Source organism: Nipponia nippon, unplaced genomic scaffold (assembly GCF_047370975.1).
Source record: "Nipponia nippon isolate SJK-2023a ecotype South Korea unplaced genomic scaffold, ASM4737097v1 scaffold_14, whole genome shotgun sequence".
In the NCBI taxonomy this organism is placed as follows: Eukaryota; Metazoa; Chordata; class Aves; order Pelecaniformes; family Threskiornithidae; genus Nipponia; species Nipponia nippon.
Genome location: NW_028262330.1, coordinates 6,264,367 through 6,284,876, shown reverse-complemented (window position 1 = coordinate 6,284,876; position 20,510 = coordinate 6,264,367). Strand labels below are relative to the sequence as shown.

Sequence of the window (20,510 nt, the reverse complement as noted above, 5' to 3'; positions counted from 1 at the left end):
TAATTTCAGGCCTGGCCCCCAGCCAGCTTTTCAATCATACCAAGGAACAGATATATAATTTCATTCACCTCCAGGGTACAAACAGAAAAGAAGGATTTTCATATGCGCTTTCTGCATCACCCTCCCCACTCGCTTCCTACGAGTCCAATGTACGTAATTATCTCGGCTGGCTACATCTAAGCAGGATTAAATGCTTTACGTGATATTATCTCACAGCAATCTGATTACAAGGCTGCCTTTAAATGTATAATGTGTTTTTTTGTACCAACTTACACCACACGCCAGAAATCAAATAAGAAAATATCACCAACAGTCTGCGAGAAATCCCGACCCGTGGACACCCCTGAGGTTAAGTTTCAGGTGAAGGCTTTTGGCTGAAAACAGAGGGGTAAAAGCTTTACGAACACTTCTAGTGTGTCTAGAAACAAGGTGAGGAGCGGTGGGAGATCGCCCAGCCTTTCCAGTGGTGGCACTGGGAAGGAGACACCGGCCGCAGGGGCAAAGGGCTCTCAAAGGTCCCTTCCCTCTCCCTGTGCATTCCTGCCCCAGGACGGCAGGGACAGCTCTCACCTGCTGGTTTGAAAAAGAGGGTCCTGACACCCCTCACTTTTCCGGCTGAGGGCCATAACCTCAAATTTCCCCTGTGCCTGGAGAGACCCAGCTCATCCCCACAGCCCCATGGATCCCAGGGAAGGTCGGGTCCCCCTTCCCATCTCCGTACCCCAGGACTGCAGCGCTCTGGGCTGCCCCAAATGAGCATCACCCCCAGGTCAGCGCAGGCAGAGCTGCTTTTTTTCCCCCAGGGATTTCTTGCGGTTGTTTTTTTCTGAGTCATAAGGCACAAACCAGTGTCAGGCGTTGGACCCGGGGGTGAGCTGCTCGGCTGCAGCAAACCCCGTGAACAGTAAAATGCACTCACGGGTGCAGCACCGCAAAGCTGCCTTTCTTTGGCTATTTTTTCCCTTTTTTCTCTTCCCCGAAGAGGCTGCCTTCCTGGTCGAGAGGCAGGACCTTTGACAAGCCAAGAACAATTAAGCTGGAGAACAGAGGGAGGAGAAGCAAAGGTACAGCTTTATGGCATTAAAATAAATCAGTGCAAACTCTGAATTTCCCATTTATTGAAACCAATCACAGTTAAAAGGTCAAATCCATTGGCAAACAGTAGTTTTGTATCATCCAGAGTGACACACAAATGAAGTACAAATGAAATCCAACAAAAAAAAAAAAAAAAAGAACCAAACAAAAATGCATGGCTCTAGCTTAGTTTGTTCAAGACTGTTCCCTTCGGCTGCCCTTCCTGCAGCTTCTCTGGCAGGACTGAATGATGGTCCATGACCCCCCCACTCGCAGCCCTGCTCCCCCGAGAGCCCCGTGGCTGCGGGGGAACGGAGATGCAGGCAGCAGCCAGGTGATCCAGTTATTCCTGCTGAAGGGTCTAATAAACCCCTTCGTATTGAAGACAGAAGCATCTTTAGCGAAGAGGGAGGTGTGGTTTGCGGCATCTTTCCAGCTTCGGTGTTTTGCTCCTCGCTCGAGCGTGCACCAGGCACAGGCTCGATCCTCAGCCTGGAAGGGACTAATCCTGCCTGCTCAGGAACAGCCATTCAACAAGAGACGCTTGAAAAGCAGAGGGTGAAGAGGCAGGTACATACAGTGCATGCTTCTGGCTCTTCAGGTAGGTTAATTAATTCACCCTGATGAATTATTTCATCCTGATGCTGCTCAGGAAGACGAGAGCTCCCGGCACGCTCAGGTCCTGACTCAGCTCCGAGCTCTTCTGCAGAGTTAAGCACGACCAGGACCACCGCCGGGAAAAACCTGCATCAGCTCTTCGTGGAGTTACGAACCAGTGGAACCAGCAGCCGTAACGCAGCAATCGCTCGGTAAGGCCAGACACAGTCACGGGCCCACGTGGAAACATACCCTGCTGTACGCCAGTGGGGCAGCACACCATCGACGTGGATGACCACACCTTGCCTTTTCAAAGAGTACATGCTAGAAAACATAAAAATTCTTCTTTCCTGTTTTTTTTTTTTTTTTTTCCCAGAGAAAAACTCAGGGTATTGGACACAACGCATTGGATCAATGCCCCACTTAGGAGATAAATTTAGGAAAAAATGACATTTCCCTCTTACAGAGATCCCAGGAAAATTCATTTTTATTTGCCTGGACTATTTGCATCCATCAAAACTAACACCCTAAAACATTCCCAAGGACCAGCAGGATACATGAGACCTGCGATCCCGCAGAGTGCCATACATGTTATCTTAGCCCTAACGCCTTCCACCTGCCTTTCAAAAGCAGTGTGGAAATCGAGACTTCATAAGTTTACTCCATTCAAATGCCTTGGTACTTAACCACAGACCAGCTTAAACACGCAACAGTGAATTTCTAATCTTCTACAGAACAAAGATGATCAAAACCCAGAGTGACCCGACTCAGAGAAACCAGCCCAGCGCGGAAGGGAAAGGACAGGGTGACCCGCAGCCCGGCCGACACGTCGTCCAACGACCCTCCCGAGAGGAAAAGAAAATCTGGTGGTGAAAGGAAACCAGGACCTGCGAGGAACCGCCTGTCTTTGTGCTTTGAAAACCATCGACTTGACGTTGGAGGGGAGGAAGAAATATAAAATTATAGGAAATCAACACCAAACCAGATCCAAAAAAATATATATACAAAAACAGTCTAGAGGGTAACGCGTGTCCAGTTCCAAATGCCACCGCACATTTTGCTCTGAAGTCTCCTGGGGAGCGGCGCGCTGCCCTACCCGAGCCCAACGTCCAGGGACATCATCACCACAAATCCTAATATCGAGGTCCAGGACGCCAGCTTCCCATTGCCACTGCAGGGAGAAAAGGGGAGGGCGTGAGCTCCTAGGAGCCAGGACTGCCGTTTCGGATGAGGGAAGTGCTGCTTTATATCTCATCTGGGCAAGGGAAGGGATCTTCCAGGGTCCTCTGTGCTTCCCCCCATGTCTACCTGCCTTTAGTGGTGGTCACCACGGGGGTCTCACCTGGTCTGTGCCTCAGGGATGATATCGTCCATCACCACGTAGACCATTGCTCCGGCGGCAAAGCCCAAGGCGTAGGGGAGGAGAGGCTCTGCCACCACCACGGCGAAGGCACCAAAGACACCGGCTAAAGGCTCCACCATGCCGCTCAGCTGCCCGTACCTGCAAAAGACCGGGACTAAAAGCCACCGGGGACATGGCGTGAAGGGCGGCACAGCCCTCCTGCGGGGCTGCCGGGGCTCTGCCGCCCCCCATCCCCATGGTCCTCCCTAATGCCACTGTGCCCAGGAGGAGGTCGGCCGCCCGGCCACACCAAGCCAAGTCACCTAGATTATTTTACACAGGCGATGAAGGTGATTTGACCTAACCTAGCTGATTTTTCCAGGAAAGGAATTAAGGCACAATCCAATTCCTTCCCCCAAGAGCTCTGTGGGATTTGGGGACCCAGCTCATGGGCAGGGATGGGTCAGAGAGGAAACTGTTCCAACCAGCATAGCTCAATCCCAAAGAGGAAATCTGGCCACGGCCTCAACCAGGATGAAATTGTACTCTTCCCCCTCATTTTTCTTCCCCTCTAGGACTGTTTTAACTCTCCGGACCATGGGAACTCCCTTCCCGGCAGCAGCAATCCCAGTGCAAGTCCCAGCACCGGCTGCGCTTACTGAATTGGAGGTGGGTGGGAGGAAAAGAAAACAAAGCTTTGGCGGGAGCAGCTTCCAAGCCACCCCCCTGCCCTCCCATCCATCACCCGGCCGAGCACACGTGCACGGGCAGGAACGCAGCCCTGCGCTCGCAGGGTTCATGCCCTTGGCTTTTTCACCTCAGGGAAAAGGGAAAAGAAAAAATAAAAAGTGGGTTTGAAATTCAGCCCAGAGTGAAGTGAGAGAAAAAAAATAAAACAAAAGTAAAAGAAAAAAAAAATTAAGAAAAAAACAACTTTTTAGTGCAGAATCTGGGAGCACACCACAGGTGCTCAGCAGGCAGCTGACGTGGGACAGGGTGACCCACCAGGATCACCGATGGATGCCCCAGGAGCCGGGGGCTCGGACCTGAGCTCGGGGGCTGCGGAGGGAGCAGGACAGTACTCACCGCCCTTCCTCAAAGCTGGAAACCAGCAGCAGCTCTCCACTGGGAGAAACAGATATGGGGAGGGAAGCTATACGCACCCGCTTGGCAGGAGCTGCTGGCAGAGGTCTCGTTTCCAGGGGCAAAGAGAAGCTCAGCTTACCAGAACGCTTTCCACGTGGAAAATCCAGCGCCGCGCAAAGGCAGGCTGACGGCCAGGCCCTCGGGGAAATTCTGAATCCCAATCCCGATTGCTAAGTTCCTATCCACACAAAAAAGCACAAATATATATATTTATCAGGTGGAAAGCACAGCCTGGGATAGGCTGCTAGGAGCTGGGGGAAAAAGAGAGACATTATTACAGATATGCCTTTCGAATGGAAGTGCAGCTAGCCCTGGGGCTAGTCATGCTAATATTTAACATGAACACAGCAAATTTCATCTTCAAAGAGCTCCACAGCATTTAATCAGCTTCAGCATCAGCCCTGGGAGCAACAGAGACCAGATGGAGGAGAAGAGACCTGTCCAGGGAGGCCCCACAAGGCATTTCCAACCCAAGGCTTCCCGGGAGCCGCAGCATCCCTGGGCCCCGGCGTTTGGGGCAGCCCTGGGCTCACGGGTCCCCCAAAGGGTCGGGGTTCCTCCCTCCCAGGGGGGCTTTGCCAGAGGGGCCCCAACGCAGCCCCTGGTCCCTCTCCCGTAACCTGCCCCAGCTCTCACCCCTGCACGAGCCGTACAGCCGTGGGGCTCGTCAGAAGAGAAGAAGTATATTTTAGCCACAGGATTTCACTTTCTTTCTCTCTATTTTCCCCCTCTTGCATCCTATGGAAAGGTGGCACTTGGACTTCCAGAGCCAAAACCAGCCAGAGGGGAGAGCTGGTCTGTCCATCAGTAAAGTAGCAGAGGAGGAGGCAGGCTGCTGTGAGGACCATTTCTCCAGGCACGAGAGATAAAAAGCCTGATAAAGGGGGTTAGGCAGGCAGACACGGTGAACGTGAACTGTTCCAAGTATAGCCCCATGTCCCCAGCAGCAGAAAACACAGCTCTGAAGGACAGATAGGAGAGGCTTGAAGGGATGTTCAAGGGTAGAGAATTAGCTGAGGTTTCTCCTCACTTTCCCTCTCCCCTTCGATACTTAGACCCAATACCTGTTTCAGCAGCCACCTTCAGAGCACCCTGTGCCTGCCCACTGCGCTCCTGCCCAAGCCTCTCCCATGCAGCAGCCCCGTGGTGGGACCACCCCATCACCCAGAGCTTATCCAGAGGAAAATTTTTCACAAAGAGAACAGTCAACCATTGGAATAATCTCTCCAGGGAAGTGGTTGACTCCGCTACACTGAACGCTTTTAAGACTCAGCTGGACATGGTGCTGGGCCATCTCATCTAGACTGTGCTCTTGCCTAGAAAGGTTGGACCAGATGATCCTTGAGGTCCCTTCCAACCTGGTATTCTATGATTCTGTGATTATCCAAAATGGAAATAGCTCTGCAAACAGCTGGCAGTCACAAAAGCTGGATTTGCAGTGGGAGGGTTTGTCGGATCTTCTGTGCGGGAGGCAGCTGCACCCCAGCCCCATGCACCAGCACCTCATCGAGCAGAGGCTGCTCCTGGTACCCCCCACCCACACCATCACCCATCCTCAGCTGGGATTTGCTCCAGCCTTGGGAACGGTCCTTCCCCTCCGCCCCAGGGTCCCTTCCAGCTCAGCAGGAGTTTTGGATTTTTGGTGAAAACCAGGAAATTCGGATACGGAGTTTTCTCCTTCACTCAAGGAACAAAATTGTTGCAAGCACCAAACGAAATGGGGCTCCTTTTTTATGGCATGGGCTCCTTAGGCTGCGCGGCTCCACGAGAGCAAACAAGAACTTGTTCCACGGTTGGAGCATTTCTCCCCTCGTGGCTTCGCTGGTGTGTGTTGGTGGAGCTGGGGGTGGCCTGTCCCAGGGGCCACCGAGAGCATGACCGTCCCCGGGGGGCTCAAGGCTCCAGCAGCAAGGTACCGGGCTGCGACCTGCCCCAGCCCATGGCTCTGAGCAGGACCCCAGCACCTCTCTGCAAGGTCAGTTATTCCTTTTCCAGCAGCTGAAAGCTCCCTTTGCTGCTTTAAACACTTGTTTCCTATTAGTAAAATAAGACTGGTGAGAAAAATCTCTCTAGGTTGTTTAAACTTCTACCAGGGTTTACAGAAGAGGGGAGGGGAAGGGGGAGAGGCTGTGGGTTTCCCTAACCAGGACAGGCTATTGCAATCAAAAACATTATTCAAGGGAAAGAGAGAGAGAACGGAGGGGGAAAAACATCCCTTTTAGAAAACACTGGAGCCGCTGTCTGTGCGCTGGGTTTTTTTTCCTCCTTCCCTCGCCTTCGCACAAAGCAGCTATTACTGGCCCCGACCACAACAAATTAATGGGGTGGGAGAGGGAGGTGTGAATGGAGGGGTCTGTACGGGAAGGGCAGCAAGCCCCCCCCTCACCCCCAGGAGGAGGGAACCCCGCGCTGACCCCTCGCCCTGCAGCAGCTCCAGGAGAGAGAAAGTCCCAAGGGGCAGGAGGAAAGGGATTTTAACCTGGAGAAAGATCCAGCAGGAGAAGCCCAAACGGGTGGGTTTGCCCCTGCTCTCCTCCTCGCACACACCCCTAGTAAAACCCATCAGGAGGCCCCGAAACAAGAACCTGCCCCAGCCCTACAGCTTGGGCCACCTCCACAGCAGCGGCGGATGGCCAGTGGGTCCGGCGTGTGCCGGGGACGGGGCTGCAGCCAGCTCGGCAAGCACAGCAAGCAGTAGGCTGCAGTGAGCAACGTGCCACGTGCCACAGCATGCACACACTACGGCAAGCAACATGCCACGGTGTGCAATGGGTCACAGCGTGCTCCTGCACCGACAGGGACCCTCTGGGGTCAGGCCACCCAAGCCCCCCAGCCCTCAGCACAGAGGCAGCAACGCATGCCCCCTCCCAGGTCAACATATTAACCCAAGAAATGCAGGTGTGGGCATCACGCCGCGTGGGTGCCGGCAGTCAGGGCAGGCACGCAAAGCTTCAGCGTGTGGCAGGGCAAGAGGCAAAGGCCACCAGAGACCCAGCGCCTGGCTGCAGGCATCCCTGTGCGTGTGGTTTCTCACACCTGCCTTGGGACATCCACAGGGCAGAAAGGACCTTCTGGGCTCAGCGTCAAGCTGAGAAGGTCCCCATGTCATCTCCTGGCCTCCGCAAAGGTCTTCTGCTCATCCAGACCATGCTCCCCCGCCCCTAGGACCACTCGTTCCTTCAACGCTTCCTCCCACCACAGCTCTGCCTGAACACTTCTTGGACTTTGGGACCTTCTGAGCGTTTCCCAAGGACACTAATCTCATCAGGATGAGGATAACTCCGTGACAACATGGAGGCCAGGAACACATAAGCCTTCCTATTTGCTTTGCCTTGGTTCACTGCACAAAGGGTACCTCCACTCACTGCTCAGGGGACACCTCTGTCTGCCCAGCGCAGCATCTCGGGAGATGTCCGGGTGCTAAGGCAAAGCAGATTTACCTCCGATGCCCTAAACGTGAAATAAAACCATCCCACGGGACATTCTTCTCCCCCTTCGCCACGGAGCCATGCACACCTCACACCTTCTCCGTAGCTCCCGTGTCGAGCTGACGGCAACGCGGTTGGTGAGAAAGCAACTGAATCAAAGCTGCATTGTGTACGAGGAAAACAAAGGCGTCCTTATTACGGAAATAGGTGGGGATTCTTGGAAGGCTTCCCCCGACTGCAAAGAAACACATTGTAAAACAGATGCACAAAGACAAACTGGAGCAGCCTGGCCCAGGGGAGCCGAACCTCTGGGTGCCCGCGGCGAGCTACGGCACACAGAGAAGACAACGGGGTGATGAGCTAACATAGCCAGAGGGACAATGATCAGAATGAAATGTTTAGAGACATTAGGGTCTCTAAAGTGAGGAAGGTGGGGAATAACCGACAGAGAGGTGTTAGAAGCAGATCCCATCTGGTCTGATGGGTCACTGGTGTCCAGCTAAAAGACATTTTGTAGACAAGGAGGATAACCTGTGGCTCATCCCCAACGTACAAACATGCGTTGGCCTAAAGTAATAGCAGCCCAGGGGAAACCACACCAAACGCTGCCTGGGGATGCGTGTGCCCCGTTAGCGGCTCTGCCACTGGCGCCCTGGCCAACGCGGGAATGTCACTTGGGTGTCTCCTCCATTTGGGCACGATGGACTCAGGTGTCTTAGGAAGCATCGAGGATCAAGAAGCCAACATGCATTAGGCATGTTACCTTTCGCAGCGCTCTGCCTCAGCTCCCCCATCTGTAAAATGGCGGTGATGACAGTGATGTCCTCCATAACCTCCATCTGGGAACAGAAACGCCACTAGGACACGTGCCATCTACACGTGAGCTCTGCAGAGAGCCAGCGATGCTGGGATGAGTCTGCCCTCGCGTTGGCTGATCCTCTTCTGCAGCAGAGCCCAGTGCTGCGGTTTTAAGGAAGAAAAGGTAAAACCATGGCATCCTGGTGGAGCTCCACCGAGGACCAGCTCCTCGTGGCAAGAGGGAAAGACTCTGTGTCCCCCGGGAACATACCAGGGCTGGACCTCCTACCCCCAAGCTCGCCTGCCAACTGCTGTGGCACCACGCTGGGAGACTCCAAGTTCACTTTCAAAAAAAGTTGGCATCTCTGCATATTTGCAAGGTCAAGGCACAGAAAGCCTTCTATAAGCCTAAACCCTTGTTTTCAAGGGCCTATTCTTTTACAAACTGATTATGAAAGCAGGCTACATATTCTTAACAAGCCCCTTTTCACTACAGCTTTCAATTCCCTCCAGTGTATAATGTGCATGTGTATTCTTGCATGGCAGGCCCTTACATACTGTTTTGATTGTTATCGTCTTGCCATGAAAGGGCCGATTGTTTTGGGTTCCCAAGATTACATCATGGCTCCCACTCGGGCCGCCCGTCGAGGTGTTTGATCAGGGCTCGCAGGTGGGAAGGAGCTCTGCGGTGAGCGCAGGGCCCTGAGCGTTTCCCCATACCTGCCCTACCTGTTAAACACAGCTGCCGACACGGTATGCCCGCTGTTACGGGAGGCTCTCACGCGAGGAGGCGGTCGGGGTGCTGCGGGGGGGAGAAGGGTGGCAGCAGTCCCCCCCATCAGCCCCAGTGCCCACCAGACCACGCTCCCACCCTGAGTAGCAGCCTGACCCATCCATGGGCACACGGGGCTCCTGGTGACTCCGTTGCTTTAGGTGCTCGGCCTTTTAAAGGCCAAATCTGCAAAAGCAGGCCGGAGGATGTTACTCCCACGGATTTGTCCTTTGATAATACAGTACCTTTCATCTCAAACACTCAAAACCATTTAAAAAAAAAAGTGGATGCAAACCTACCGTGCCTCCTCCTCCTCTTGAGTGCAGCCACCAGCCTCATTACCCACCAGAACACAGAAATGCACGGAGCAATGAGTGAACCTACCCCGCTCAGGGCGTGCGGTGCGTGCCCCCATCCGGGGCAAGGGATGCAGCGTGTGCCCCCGTCCCAGGCAGGGGATGCAGCACGTGCTGCCCATCGCTCGACGCCTTGAGCCTGAAAGCCCTCAGGTCTCCTCCCTACTGGCAAAGAAACAACCAGGCTGGTAGCCACTACACAATTTCCCAGTTATGCAGACATACGGACAGATTGTCAACAGCAGAGCCTCCATCCAAACCATGCCATGAGCAAGGTACTTTCCAAATGGCACCAAAGACAGCCAGTACATCTGAAAGGAAGCAAAGGGAAGAGGAGAAGCGGCAGGAAAGAATTTGGGGCACAAACCAGGGGAAGAGCTGCAGAGATCAGGAGGCAGGAACAGGCTGGAGGGTCGCATGGACACCCATCTCCAAGGAGAACCGCAAAAGCACAAGATGAAAGGGGCATGGTTTTGAGTGGCCACGTAGCCAGGGCACAAGCTGCTCCGCCAGCCTGCTCCCGGGAATAGAGAAGCTCATGTCGGGTCTCTGCTAGAGCTGTGCATGGTAGGCACATCCCAGTGGAAACAATGCCTGCTCCCCCGGTGCTTGGCCCTTTCGGCGCTGCTCCTCGGTAGCCACTTCCATACCTCTTCCTACCCCTTCCCTCCCTCTTCCCATTCAATTGCGCGGCTCTTAAGCAGCATGCCGCCTGGACTGTGTCACATCTGCTTGCCTGGCCCTCCGCCAGCCTTAAATATACACCGCTCTGGATCCACATGCAATAAACATTTACAATTTTAGGAAATTTTACCCTTAATTTATCCCAAAGGTGCGTAAGCTAAGTTCAAAGTCATAAAACCTGCTCTCCCCTCTGACTGCGGCAGCCAGGACGTGAACTTTAGCTGAAGAGCAAGAAATTATCCAGCTTTCCCAACACAAATCCCCATCGGTGCCAGGCCAGCCCGGGATGGGGCTGCCACCCACCTCCCCTCTCCGGGGAGAGCTCCGGGGAAACCTCAGTTCAGGCAGGGCTTGGGTGGGCAGGATGGGGAAGCCCCTGAGTCACCCAGCTGGCCGCATCTTGCGCACCAAGGCAACGGGGATGGGTCTGTGCATGAAGCATCCCAACACATTCACGTGCCTGAGCTGGTTCCATTTCAGGTTACATCACTTAGCTAAAACACGCAAGACTTTGGTTTTTTGCTCTCCTTTCCCCCAACCTGCTGCGTGCTGGTGCGCTCTGCGTCCTGCCCGTGGCACACGTGTCTTTGCTAGGCTCGCACGAGCACTCAGGCTCTTTCCTACCTCCCCCCCCAAATCCCACTTCAACCGACAGCAAACACAAAGCTCAGCTCCCCCTGCATCTCTTGGTCACTTCATCCTCCTGCGCTCCCCTGGGAGGACTGACCCTCCAAACCCTTCCTGCCTGAAGGACCAAGTCATTATCATTACAGCTTAATTGGCCAAGGAAACGGGACTGGCACGTGAAGGTGGGCAAGCCCTCAGATGCAGCTGGCCAAGGGTGCAAGAACATCCCACAAGATACACGGTGCAAACAAAGGTCATCGCTCCGGGTACCAGGGTGCTGCCAGCCCGGGCTCAGATGCCCCATGGGGCTGGAGCATCTCCTCCCCATCCCAGCGAAGCAGGGGGGGGCTCAGCCGAAAGGACACGAGTCCGGACACCCTGCTCCAGCTGTGCCTGGACACAAGCAGCTACCAGCAAGAGCAAGTTCAAACCCTCGACGGTGGCCGGGGGGGGGGGGCGATAAGCGATAGAAACTGCGGCTGTGCGCGGCTGGCCGGCGGTCATTGCTCTGTTCCGGCAGGCGCGTATCTACCGCTGGATCGCACGGAGGGGTCCCATTGTCTAGGGGCTATTCATTCCTCTGGGGTTTTAAAATCTTTATTCTTATCTGCCCGGTTATTTATGTAACTGATTTATGAGTCAGACTCACGCACAGGGTAAAAGTTCACAGCTCCCCCGATCTGGGAAGCACAAAGACATGTTTCATGAGCTCTGCGCGTTCCTGCTCTCTTCTCTCTTTCGCCATGTTTTGACCTCGGCTGCGCAGCAGGAAAGGCTCGGGGAGCCTCGGCGCTTTCTCCTGCTGCCAGATAAGAGCGTGAACGCGACCTGCGCGCGCAGCATCCAGCCAGCGTCGGCTGAGCCTCGGCTGGCTCCAGCTCTCCAAGGCTGGTATCTGCAAAACGAGCAGGAGGCGTGACCGAGCCCTGGACTCGCTCCCTGCAAAACCACCTTTGCAGGAGTCACAAGCCGGGAGCGATTGCCCTTGTCCTGCCGCTTGCTCTCGTGGCGCGTAATGAAAAGCAGAATCCATCGCACAGACAAATTTCCTTTTGCACCGTTATGGTCTACCTAGGTAAAAAGTTAACAGATACTTGTAAATGGACGAAAATGTCACTTCCCATTCCCAGCATCACTTCCCCGTTGTATTTACTGGGGTTAAATTCGTGCCCAAGAAAAGGGACCAGTGCAGGACCTGACTATTCCCGGGTCTGACGCCGGTGACATCACCCATGCACAAATCGTCTCCCGACAGCCGGCAGGCAGACCCCCGCTCTGCCCAGCCAGAGGGGGAGGTGGGGACCCGGCCCGAGGTGGGACAACGCTCTGGCTGCAGACGGGTGGGTGAGTCCCGGGAGAGGCTCAGCCCCTGCGACAGGCACCCACCTCTGCCTCAGTTTCCCCATTCATAAGATAATGATACGAAGGCAGCATTAAAAAGCAGTGTGCAGAGCTACAGGACCCCCACTGTTGCTGTTATTCACAGCATCTTTCCTTTCTCAGAGTGGTATTGAGAGAAAAGCTCTGCATCATTAGGGGCCACCCCGAGCCCTGCAGACACCCAGCTCCGAGGCACCCTGTAAATCCCACCAAACTGTTACAAGCAGAACAGCAATGACCATAAAAACAAGAGTCTGCAGGGACGGCAAGCGCTTGAAGGCGATGGCTCGGACAGAAATCTCTATTTTTGAGCAGAAACCAAGATCACCCTTCCCCGGCAGCCACCAAGGAGCCCCAGGCAGCACCTTCCGCTCCAACCATCACCAGGAGGTTTTGGTTAAGACCCTACAAGTCAGAAGCACCTATTTTTGAATACCTTAAAACAACCCTCATGTGAGACCTTGTTAACTCTATTTTAAACAGCGTCAGGCTGCAGAAATTTAAATTTTTACATATTCATATAGGCACGCCCATAAATAAAGCCAGATTTAACGATGTGGCTGCACTGATCTCGGGTAGGGCTAGAGCTGGAGGGAGATACAGAACCTTATAAAGGTTATTAAAGTATTTTTTAAAAAATTAAACACACACAGAAGCTGGGTGGTCTAAAAGCAGGGCTGGGATTATGGCCCACCTATAAAAATTCCCAATAATACCTGCCAATTAATGTTTATAGCTTCATGCAAAAACGCCAACCCTCTCCCCTTTGTACAAATCTTCAAATCATAAGCACATTTCACCTAGAAAATTATTTTACATGCCATGGAAATCTCGGTGCAAACAACACGCTGGGCCAGGGGAATGGTTTAGGGGAGTATTTTTAGGGCTTTTTTGCCTCGTCCTCCAGAGCTGGGCAGCCACCGGCACGCATGGGCCCCATCACTTACAGAAAACAAAAGCCTGGAGCAAGGCAAGGGAAGAAGGATGAGTGTAGTTAGTAAAGACACTATTCTTCTTCCCTGCTAGGGGCTGAAAAGAACCTGAAAGGACAGAAAGCCCAGCTATACGTATAGATAAATATACATACATATTTCACTCATCCTCTCAGCCGCCTGCAATAACATCGTGCTGGAGCTCAGCATCCCGCTTGTCCCCACCCCACGGCAGGCAGCTCGCCGGCCGCACGAGCAGAGCTTGCTGCCGTGCCAGGGTGGCACAGAGGGGCTCAGGAACGATTCCTGTCTGTCCGCATTTGCATCCTGATGGGGATCATTAGCTAAGAGCAAAATTAAGAGTACTAAAACGGTTTCTCCTCTTCTCTTGCCTGCAGCATCGCTGCTAAAATGTGCCGGGGTAGAGTGTGAAAGTGCCAGAGCGGCTCCTTTATGCAGCCTGAAAACCTGGAACTAAACAATTTACTAACAGCTGTAGCTATAAAAGGCCCTATTATCGCATCGTGTACGGTAACAATGTCTTCATTCAAATTGCTTCCCCTCCTTGGAGGGTTTATTTTTAAACCAGGCTGCTAAAGAGAGGAACAGGCCACTGGGGCTGCAAAGACTGAACCTGGTGTTCAAAGTGAGCCTTGTTTGGCATTATCTTGATAAGATAAACATGGATAATGGCTTTTTCTTTCTCTGTTTTTTTCTTTGCCCTCTTTCTTTTATTTTAAGGTGAACAGGAACTGAAGGTGCACTTTGCAGATCAAAGCTGGGGCAGGAGAGACCTTTGCAATAAGGTCCTGGAGAACATGTGATTGCCAGGTTTTGGCTTTTGGGGCCCAGGAGGGAGTGGCGCCCGAGGCTTCGTCCTGCGCGAGCGGGGACCAGGTTCAAGGGCAGGCGCTCGCACAGCCTGGCCCCACCAGCCCCAGCTCACCTCCCGACTAACCCATCCTCTACAGCACCCGCCGCAACTGCATCGCTATCTGTCCTCTGGCCGGAGCATCACGCACAGCCTCGACCACCATGGAGAGTCAGCCCTGGGAACCCTCCATGGTCCTCCCCAGCTCTGGGCAGCCTCCCCAGCCGCTCTCCTGCAAAACGTCAGAGGATGATGCAGACACCCAACGTGGTTGCATTGAAAACCATGAGAGCCTCACCTCCAACACGGGGTGCAGGGCGAGCTGTGCCCCAGGGAAGTATTACAACGCATTCAGCAGCTGCTGCTCACAGGTTCTTGCAAACGCAGAGCTGAAGCCTTCTCTTGCAAGGCCACCATGGGCTGCTTGGCCATTGCAGCACCCAGCCATAGCTTAGCCAGAAACCATTCAGTTGGCCAACAGTACACCCGGGAAAAGGGCTGGGCAGCTCCCCGTGAAGCCCTCTCCCAGGGAGCTGAGAAGCCAAAGAGCTTCATGTGGGAGCTGCTCCGGGCATCCCCTGTCCTTCATGCTGTATCTGCAGACGCAGTGACCACCACAGAAAGAGAAGAAAGCAACCATTACACAGACTTTCCATGGAGCCAGATGTTGTTTCGGAGGCCAGCTGTGTCTCATAAGTATTACAAATCAACCAAAACCCCTCCTCGGTCTAGACACTTGAGTAAGGGAGAAGGAAGAAGTGAGAGAGAAGAGAAGGGGAGACTATTTATACAAACGGTGATGTAAATGCCAACAGCCAGCAAGGGATTCGCAGCCAGCAGCCCGGCTCCCAGCCAGGCTTTGGAGACCTCCTGGCTGACTTGGGAGGTCGTCTCCTCCAAGCCAGAGCAATGAATAAAGGCTGCAGCACCCATCCAGCCCCAGGAGCTGGGGCCCAATGGAGGCTGGGCTGCCACGGGCTTTCAACCAGCCCATTTTGGATAAGGGACAGGCGAAGGGAGAACAAGTGTTGCCATCAAACCTGCCAGCACCAACGCAGTGAAGGAGCCTCTGACATGCAGGCACAAGCCACAGAGCCCAAGGGATTCTGCTCAGCCTGGCTCCACCACAGACTGCACCACTTCGGGCAGGTTTTCCCTGCTGAGGCACTGACTTCGAGTGCCTTCAATTCTGGTTTCTGAATTTCAGGAAAGCACAAAGCACCTGTTTTCCCTAGCAGCCCTCCGCCTTCTGCAGTTTGGCCGCTTTTGGAAGATACTCCCCATCTCCCTCACCCCCTGTCTGGTACCTCTATGGGACCCAGCAGCTGGTGCACAGCTCTGCTCCGCAATTCCCTCCTCGGCATCTCCAGGTGCTCCCCAGCCGCATCGCCAGCCGAGAGCGACCTCTGACAGTCGGCTGCCTCAGAAAGAGCAGCTGCCCCTAAACACAGCCGTGCAACGGAAAACCACCCTCGGCCAGCCAAGCGCCTGTTTGCAAGACTCAAAGAGCAAAAAAAAAGCATCCTTCAAAAAGGGCAGCTGCCTGCCACTCTCCAGCCCCGGAGCTGAGCCCTAACCCCATGCGGGTGCACAGGGATGGGGGGAACGGACCCACCCCGACCTCCCCAGCCTGGCAGGAGGCAGGACCAGCATCGCGAGGCCAAGGTAAACCACTCAAGACGCAGTTTGCTGCCAAGAACTACTAAGGAGCTGCTCTCCCAGCTGGAGCCCTGCCTGATGGCAGCTGTGGATCCAAAATAGGTTCCCTTTGCAAGGGGGGCTCAGCATGGTTCCCCCCATGTCTGCTTGATGGTGGGACATAAGCACCTTCCCACCGCCTGTCCATTACCCGGGGGACCCGCAGCGCTGCAGGCAGGCAAGGGTCCTTGCTGGGGTCGAGAGACCTGGTTTGCATTAGGGAAGTCTCCCCCACAAATTCAAATTCACCCTGAACCCAGTCTCCAGCAACCTGGATCGCTGTGACCAAACCGAGCTACCACATTTTTTGAGGACCAGAAAAATGTTTGCACTCTGCTCCCAATCCCAGGATGGGAAAACAAGGTCTCTGCTCCCTGCCGGTGTCTTTCCACATCAGGGATTGAGCAGCAAAGCACCGTAAGACCCCAGATTTAACTCCCCAGCATTGCACCAACATGGGAAGCAGGTCCGTCTGCGGGACGATAGACTATCCCGGCACTGCAGGAGAACAAATGTTTTCCTGGTGTGGAAAACATCTGGTAGCTTTGAAGGCAGCTCAGTAAAAACACTGCAGGCCACACAGCTTTCCCACCACATTTTTTTTGCCCATCCCACAGACCCGGCCACGCAAGATGACGGGAGCTGTCGATAATTCCGGAGCTGCTCCGGGAGAGGCTGGACATGCTGTTTAGTTTGGTGTCATGCTGATTTCATTATTCACACAGATAATTAATTAATAATTTTTCTTGGGTACAGGATGAAGCCAAGACATTGTGGTCAGCCTGGCTTCTGTCTGTCGGTGGTGTACGTTTGTTTATCCAGGATAAGGAGCGGGAAGGAAGGCTATGCTGCTCCGCGGGCCACGGCCATCCTCCGTTCAGCCTTGCACCAGGGGCTGCTTTGTGAGATCTCACCTACACCGCAAACCAAGCACGTCAAAGCAGTCCTGCAGCGTCTGCTAAGGCTTCAAACAGGATCCGGGGAACTCCATCCAAGATGACAGAGATGCTGGGAAAGGCCTCGGGAGGGGGAAGCGCAGGCAGAGGTGCTGCCTGATACTGCGCAGCCCTGCAAACATCTCCGGGGGGAGAAGCGGCTCGAGCCCACCTCACCTTGCTTCCCAGGCACCCACTTCCCTTTCCTAACGGCCAAGAAGAGCTGTAAGATCTGTTTACAATAAAACACTGTTTTCTGATGGGCAAAGAGAGAATCACAAGGCTTTGGCAGGAGGAGCGCACGTGCATCAGCTCTGCTGCTGCAGCAGGGTGCGTGCAGGGCATCCCCCATCACAGCCAGACCATAGCCCCGGCTCTCCCGGCAAGTGATGGAGGAAAGCGCTTTCCGAACATCCACACAGCCTCATTTCTTCTGGCACCAGGACCCGCTCTTCTGCCCAAATATTGTGCATTCCTTCTTAAAGCCAATCTGCATGTTTGCACATGGGGGCTGGGACATCTGCATCTGAGACTTCTGTTGGGAAGATGTTGCCACCGCCGGCAGGAGCCTCCTCTCCTCTCCATCTCTTCAGGCATCGCTGCTGAGGTTCATTAGCCGCGATGAGAAATGCAGCAGGGTTTTGTGGCTCACCAAACCCTTCCAGATCATGTTCTTCTCCAGAGCACCAACCGTGGTGAAAGCGCACCTTGGTACTATCTCCACCGTTCGCAAAACAAAAGCCCTCGAGAAACCTACCCAGCTCATTAACTCTCACTTAGTAATAAACATCTACCTCCAGGAGAGGCTAATTAAAAGGTGCTTAATAAGCATCTTCCAACAGTTTTGTTTTGTAACCGGGCTTTGCCCTGCGCCCCAGGCAGGAGCAGCCTGGCTGCAGGAGCAGCATTTATCTGGGATCCCAAGGAAACATGGAAATCCCCGTCCAGCCCCACCTCCCCGACCATCGAGAGGTGGGTTTTTTCCATTAGGTGTTTCTGTGCACAGCCTTGATCTGATAAAGAGGTCGGGATCTGACCCCACATTTTGATCCTACCCTAGCAAGCTCTTTATTAGCTCCACTGTGGATCTATTCATAAGCAAGAGACAGAGATTGCATGTGTGCGAACGAGAGAAAAACCCAGTGTGTCTTCTGCTGTCTCTCAGACCACAATGATTTCCATTCATTCAAAGAAAACACAGTATAAAATTTTTGCCTGGTTTCAATCTCCGTACATTAATCAAGCCTATTTTTTTTTTTCCAGCCTGAGAGACACAGCGTGGGAGGCACAGGCTGTCCCATGAAATAATATTTTCCAAGCCATAGTCAAAGTCTGCCTGTCAACTCGAAGCCTCTTTTCTGTCTGTTTTACCAAAGCTGGACAGGAAACAATCTGTGGGCACAACAGATCAAAACAAGGCCAGTATTCCCAGCAAAAGGGCCGATGAATGGGAACCATTGTGCTGCAGTGGAGGAAACATCACCATCATCATTGGGGGTGAAAAAAAAAAATAAAAAAAAAAAAATCTATCTGTTTACATCACTGCCACACTCACACCCGCTCTCCCGCTGCCCTAAATAGGAGCTTTCATTCAGGAGATAGCCGGGGCAGGTGGTCTGCTGGTGGGAGCCCCAGTGCCATCATACCACGGTCCGTCAGCACCAAAACCGCTTTGCAAGTTGAGCCGTGCTGGGGAAGGGCAAGCCCAAGTTAAACACTACACCCACAAAAACGTGCACTTTTCCCCTTCCTTGCATCCACGGCAAGCAGGGCTCAGACCCCGGACAAAACATTACCTGCAGCTTGCAGAAGAGGATGCAACAAACTCTTTGGTGGGATTTGATTGCCCCAGTGCTGCTGAAGGGGAGAAGGAATCCATCCCTGCCCCGAGGAGCTTGGGGTTTAGGTCAGAAAAGCTCCGGGGTGCAGGTCCACCTTGCCCAGGAGGGTCCCTGCCCTGGCAGTGCTGTGCCCAGGAAAAGAGGGTGCTGGAGCGGTTCCCCTGCCACCGGCTCACCCTCCGACTGCTACGGCTGCTAAAGGGGATCCACGTGAACCCCGAGAATCGCTCCCCAGCCACGCAGGGAAAGCTGCCATCAGCACCGGGAACACAGCCCCCACCACTCCCTCTGCTTTAAACCAGAGGCAGCACCCGACAGCCCGCGGCCCCCCACCCCGAATGGACTCGGCTTCATCCGAAGGCAGAGGTTTGCCAAAAATTTGCCTCCACCATTTTTAACCTCTCTAAATTATTTGCATCCGTGGTATCCTATGAGGACCCGGTGCCCAGACCACCCAAGGCTTAACAAAACATTTCACTTTATTTTTCAGACTTTTAGTCCTTTATATATATCATCTGCTCAAAATAATTTACGGCATTTCACTCGATATTGGTTTCACTTATTTGAACATTCTCTCGCATCTGAAAGAGCAGCCCTCTGCTAGGCGTTTTGCCAGCGAAAAAGCCACATTTGGGAGTTCCATCAGCTCCAGGGCTTGCCCTACAGCGGTGCGAGACCACGCACCAGCCCCAAATCCGCCGCGAACAGGCTGATAGGAACATGGATGTTACCACCTAGTGTCAGACGGGAGAGGAGCAGCGACCAGGGATGGGGACAGCTCGGCCGCAGCTCTTGATCTGCAGAAACCGCCCATGTGGGACTGCGAGTCCAGCGACTGCAAGTCACCCCGACGCCTCTGCTTTCCTGGCCATCAGCAGGGACACGAGCTTTCTACCCCTGTAACAGGGATGGATTTAAAAATAAAAATGCACAATATGCTTTTGGGGAGGAAGAGTGCAGAAAAAGCCCATCTCTGTTTTATTGTCTTTTCAGCTCAAGTCGGACTTGCACATATTTCTTGCCTGCAACCAGCCAAGTTATTCACTGTAACAGTCAGGTCCACGCTGTCCTAATTCATCTCCTATTTTTGATGGAAGAAGCAGCTCTGCCCCATCCATGTCAAGAGCACAGGGAAGGTGCCCAGAGCAACCGGCACAGAGACAAGCCAGCAACAAAAATGCAGAACATAACAGATACGTGGGCATGAGGCATTGGGCTTGGCTGTTCAAACCATCGCATAGGGAGGTATTTAGTGAAACAAGCACAGCAAATGTACGCCAAAGGAGATGAATGGTTTTTCAGCCAAGGCAGGAGTCACTCGGCATCCCAGCACAGTTAGCCTGGTGCTAACTGTGGGAATCCCACAGCAAAGCCGACAGGCTATGGGCGCACCTGCGTGGGCAGGAGCTCCAGCCCCAGCAATGGCTGAAATTAAAATTAAATGATCCCCCTGCCAAACTTAGACCTCACCAGTTAGTTACCCAGGACCTCAAAACACTGCCGCAGCTGAAATTATCTTTTTTTTGTATTTTATTTTCTGGCACATACTGTCCCTTGTGACCGGGCTTAGCCTCGTGCCGTGACAAAGGCCGCTTTCTTACAGAGTTAACGCTGCAGCAAACCATGGCCCCGCGGCTCCTGTGCTGTGCCCTGTGAGAGCAGACGGCAGCTCCGGTCCCCGGGGACCCCCGCTCCTCCAGGACCCCCATCCTCAGAGGATGCTCTGTCCCTGCAGATGGCCCGGGGCTGCAGGCAGGCACCGTGGTGCTCACATCCTCTCCGTCACGGGGAGGAAGCCTGAACCAAACCCCAAAGGACCGAGAGATGGACGGTGAGGGCAGGGGAGCTGGAGGGGGAGAAGAAAGGGCAACTGGGCAAAGAGCACGGTTTGCAACATGTCTTACAAACATCCTAGCAAAAAGTGCACTGGCGATCCTGTTTCCAGCATCTCCCAGTAGCTATGGGCTTGATTTTCCAGCCTTAATAATAAGCATTTATCAAATTTTTAAAATTATACACACAAACAACA

The 20,510-nt window shown here is 53.6% G+C and overlaps 1 protein-coding gene across 1 annotated transcript in view; it reads right to left on the bottom strand.

Annotated features, from left to right (window-relative positions):
• Positions 1–1,107: 1,107 nt before the first annotated feature.
• Positions 1,108–20,510, bottom strand: part of SLC39A11 (solute carrier family 39 member 11) — a 117,121-nt gene continuing 97,718 nt past the window's right edge. The window contains exons 9-12 of the mRNA XM_087750878.1: positions 4,239–4,337; positions 4,100–4,138; positions 3,014–3,172; positions 1,108–2,842 (exon numbers count right to left, since the gene is read on the bottom strand). Coding sequence (XP_087607004.1) covers positions 2,764–2,842; positions 3,014–3,172; positions 4,100–4,138; positions 4,239–4,337 — 376 coding nt within the window. The 3' untranslated portion in view covers positions 1,108–2,763. The remainder of the gene's footprint in view (positions 2,843–3,013; positions 3,173–4,099; positions 4,139–4,238; positions 4,338–20,510) is intronic.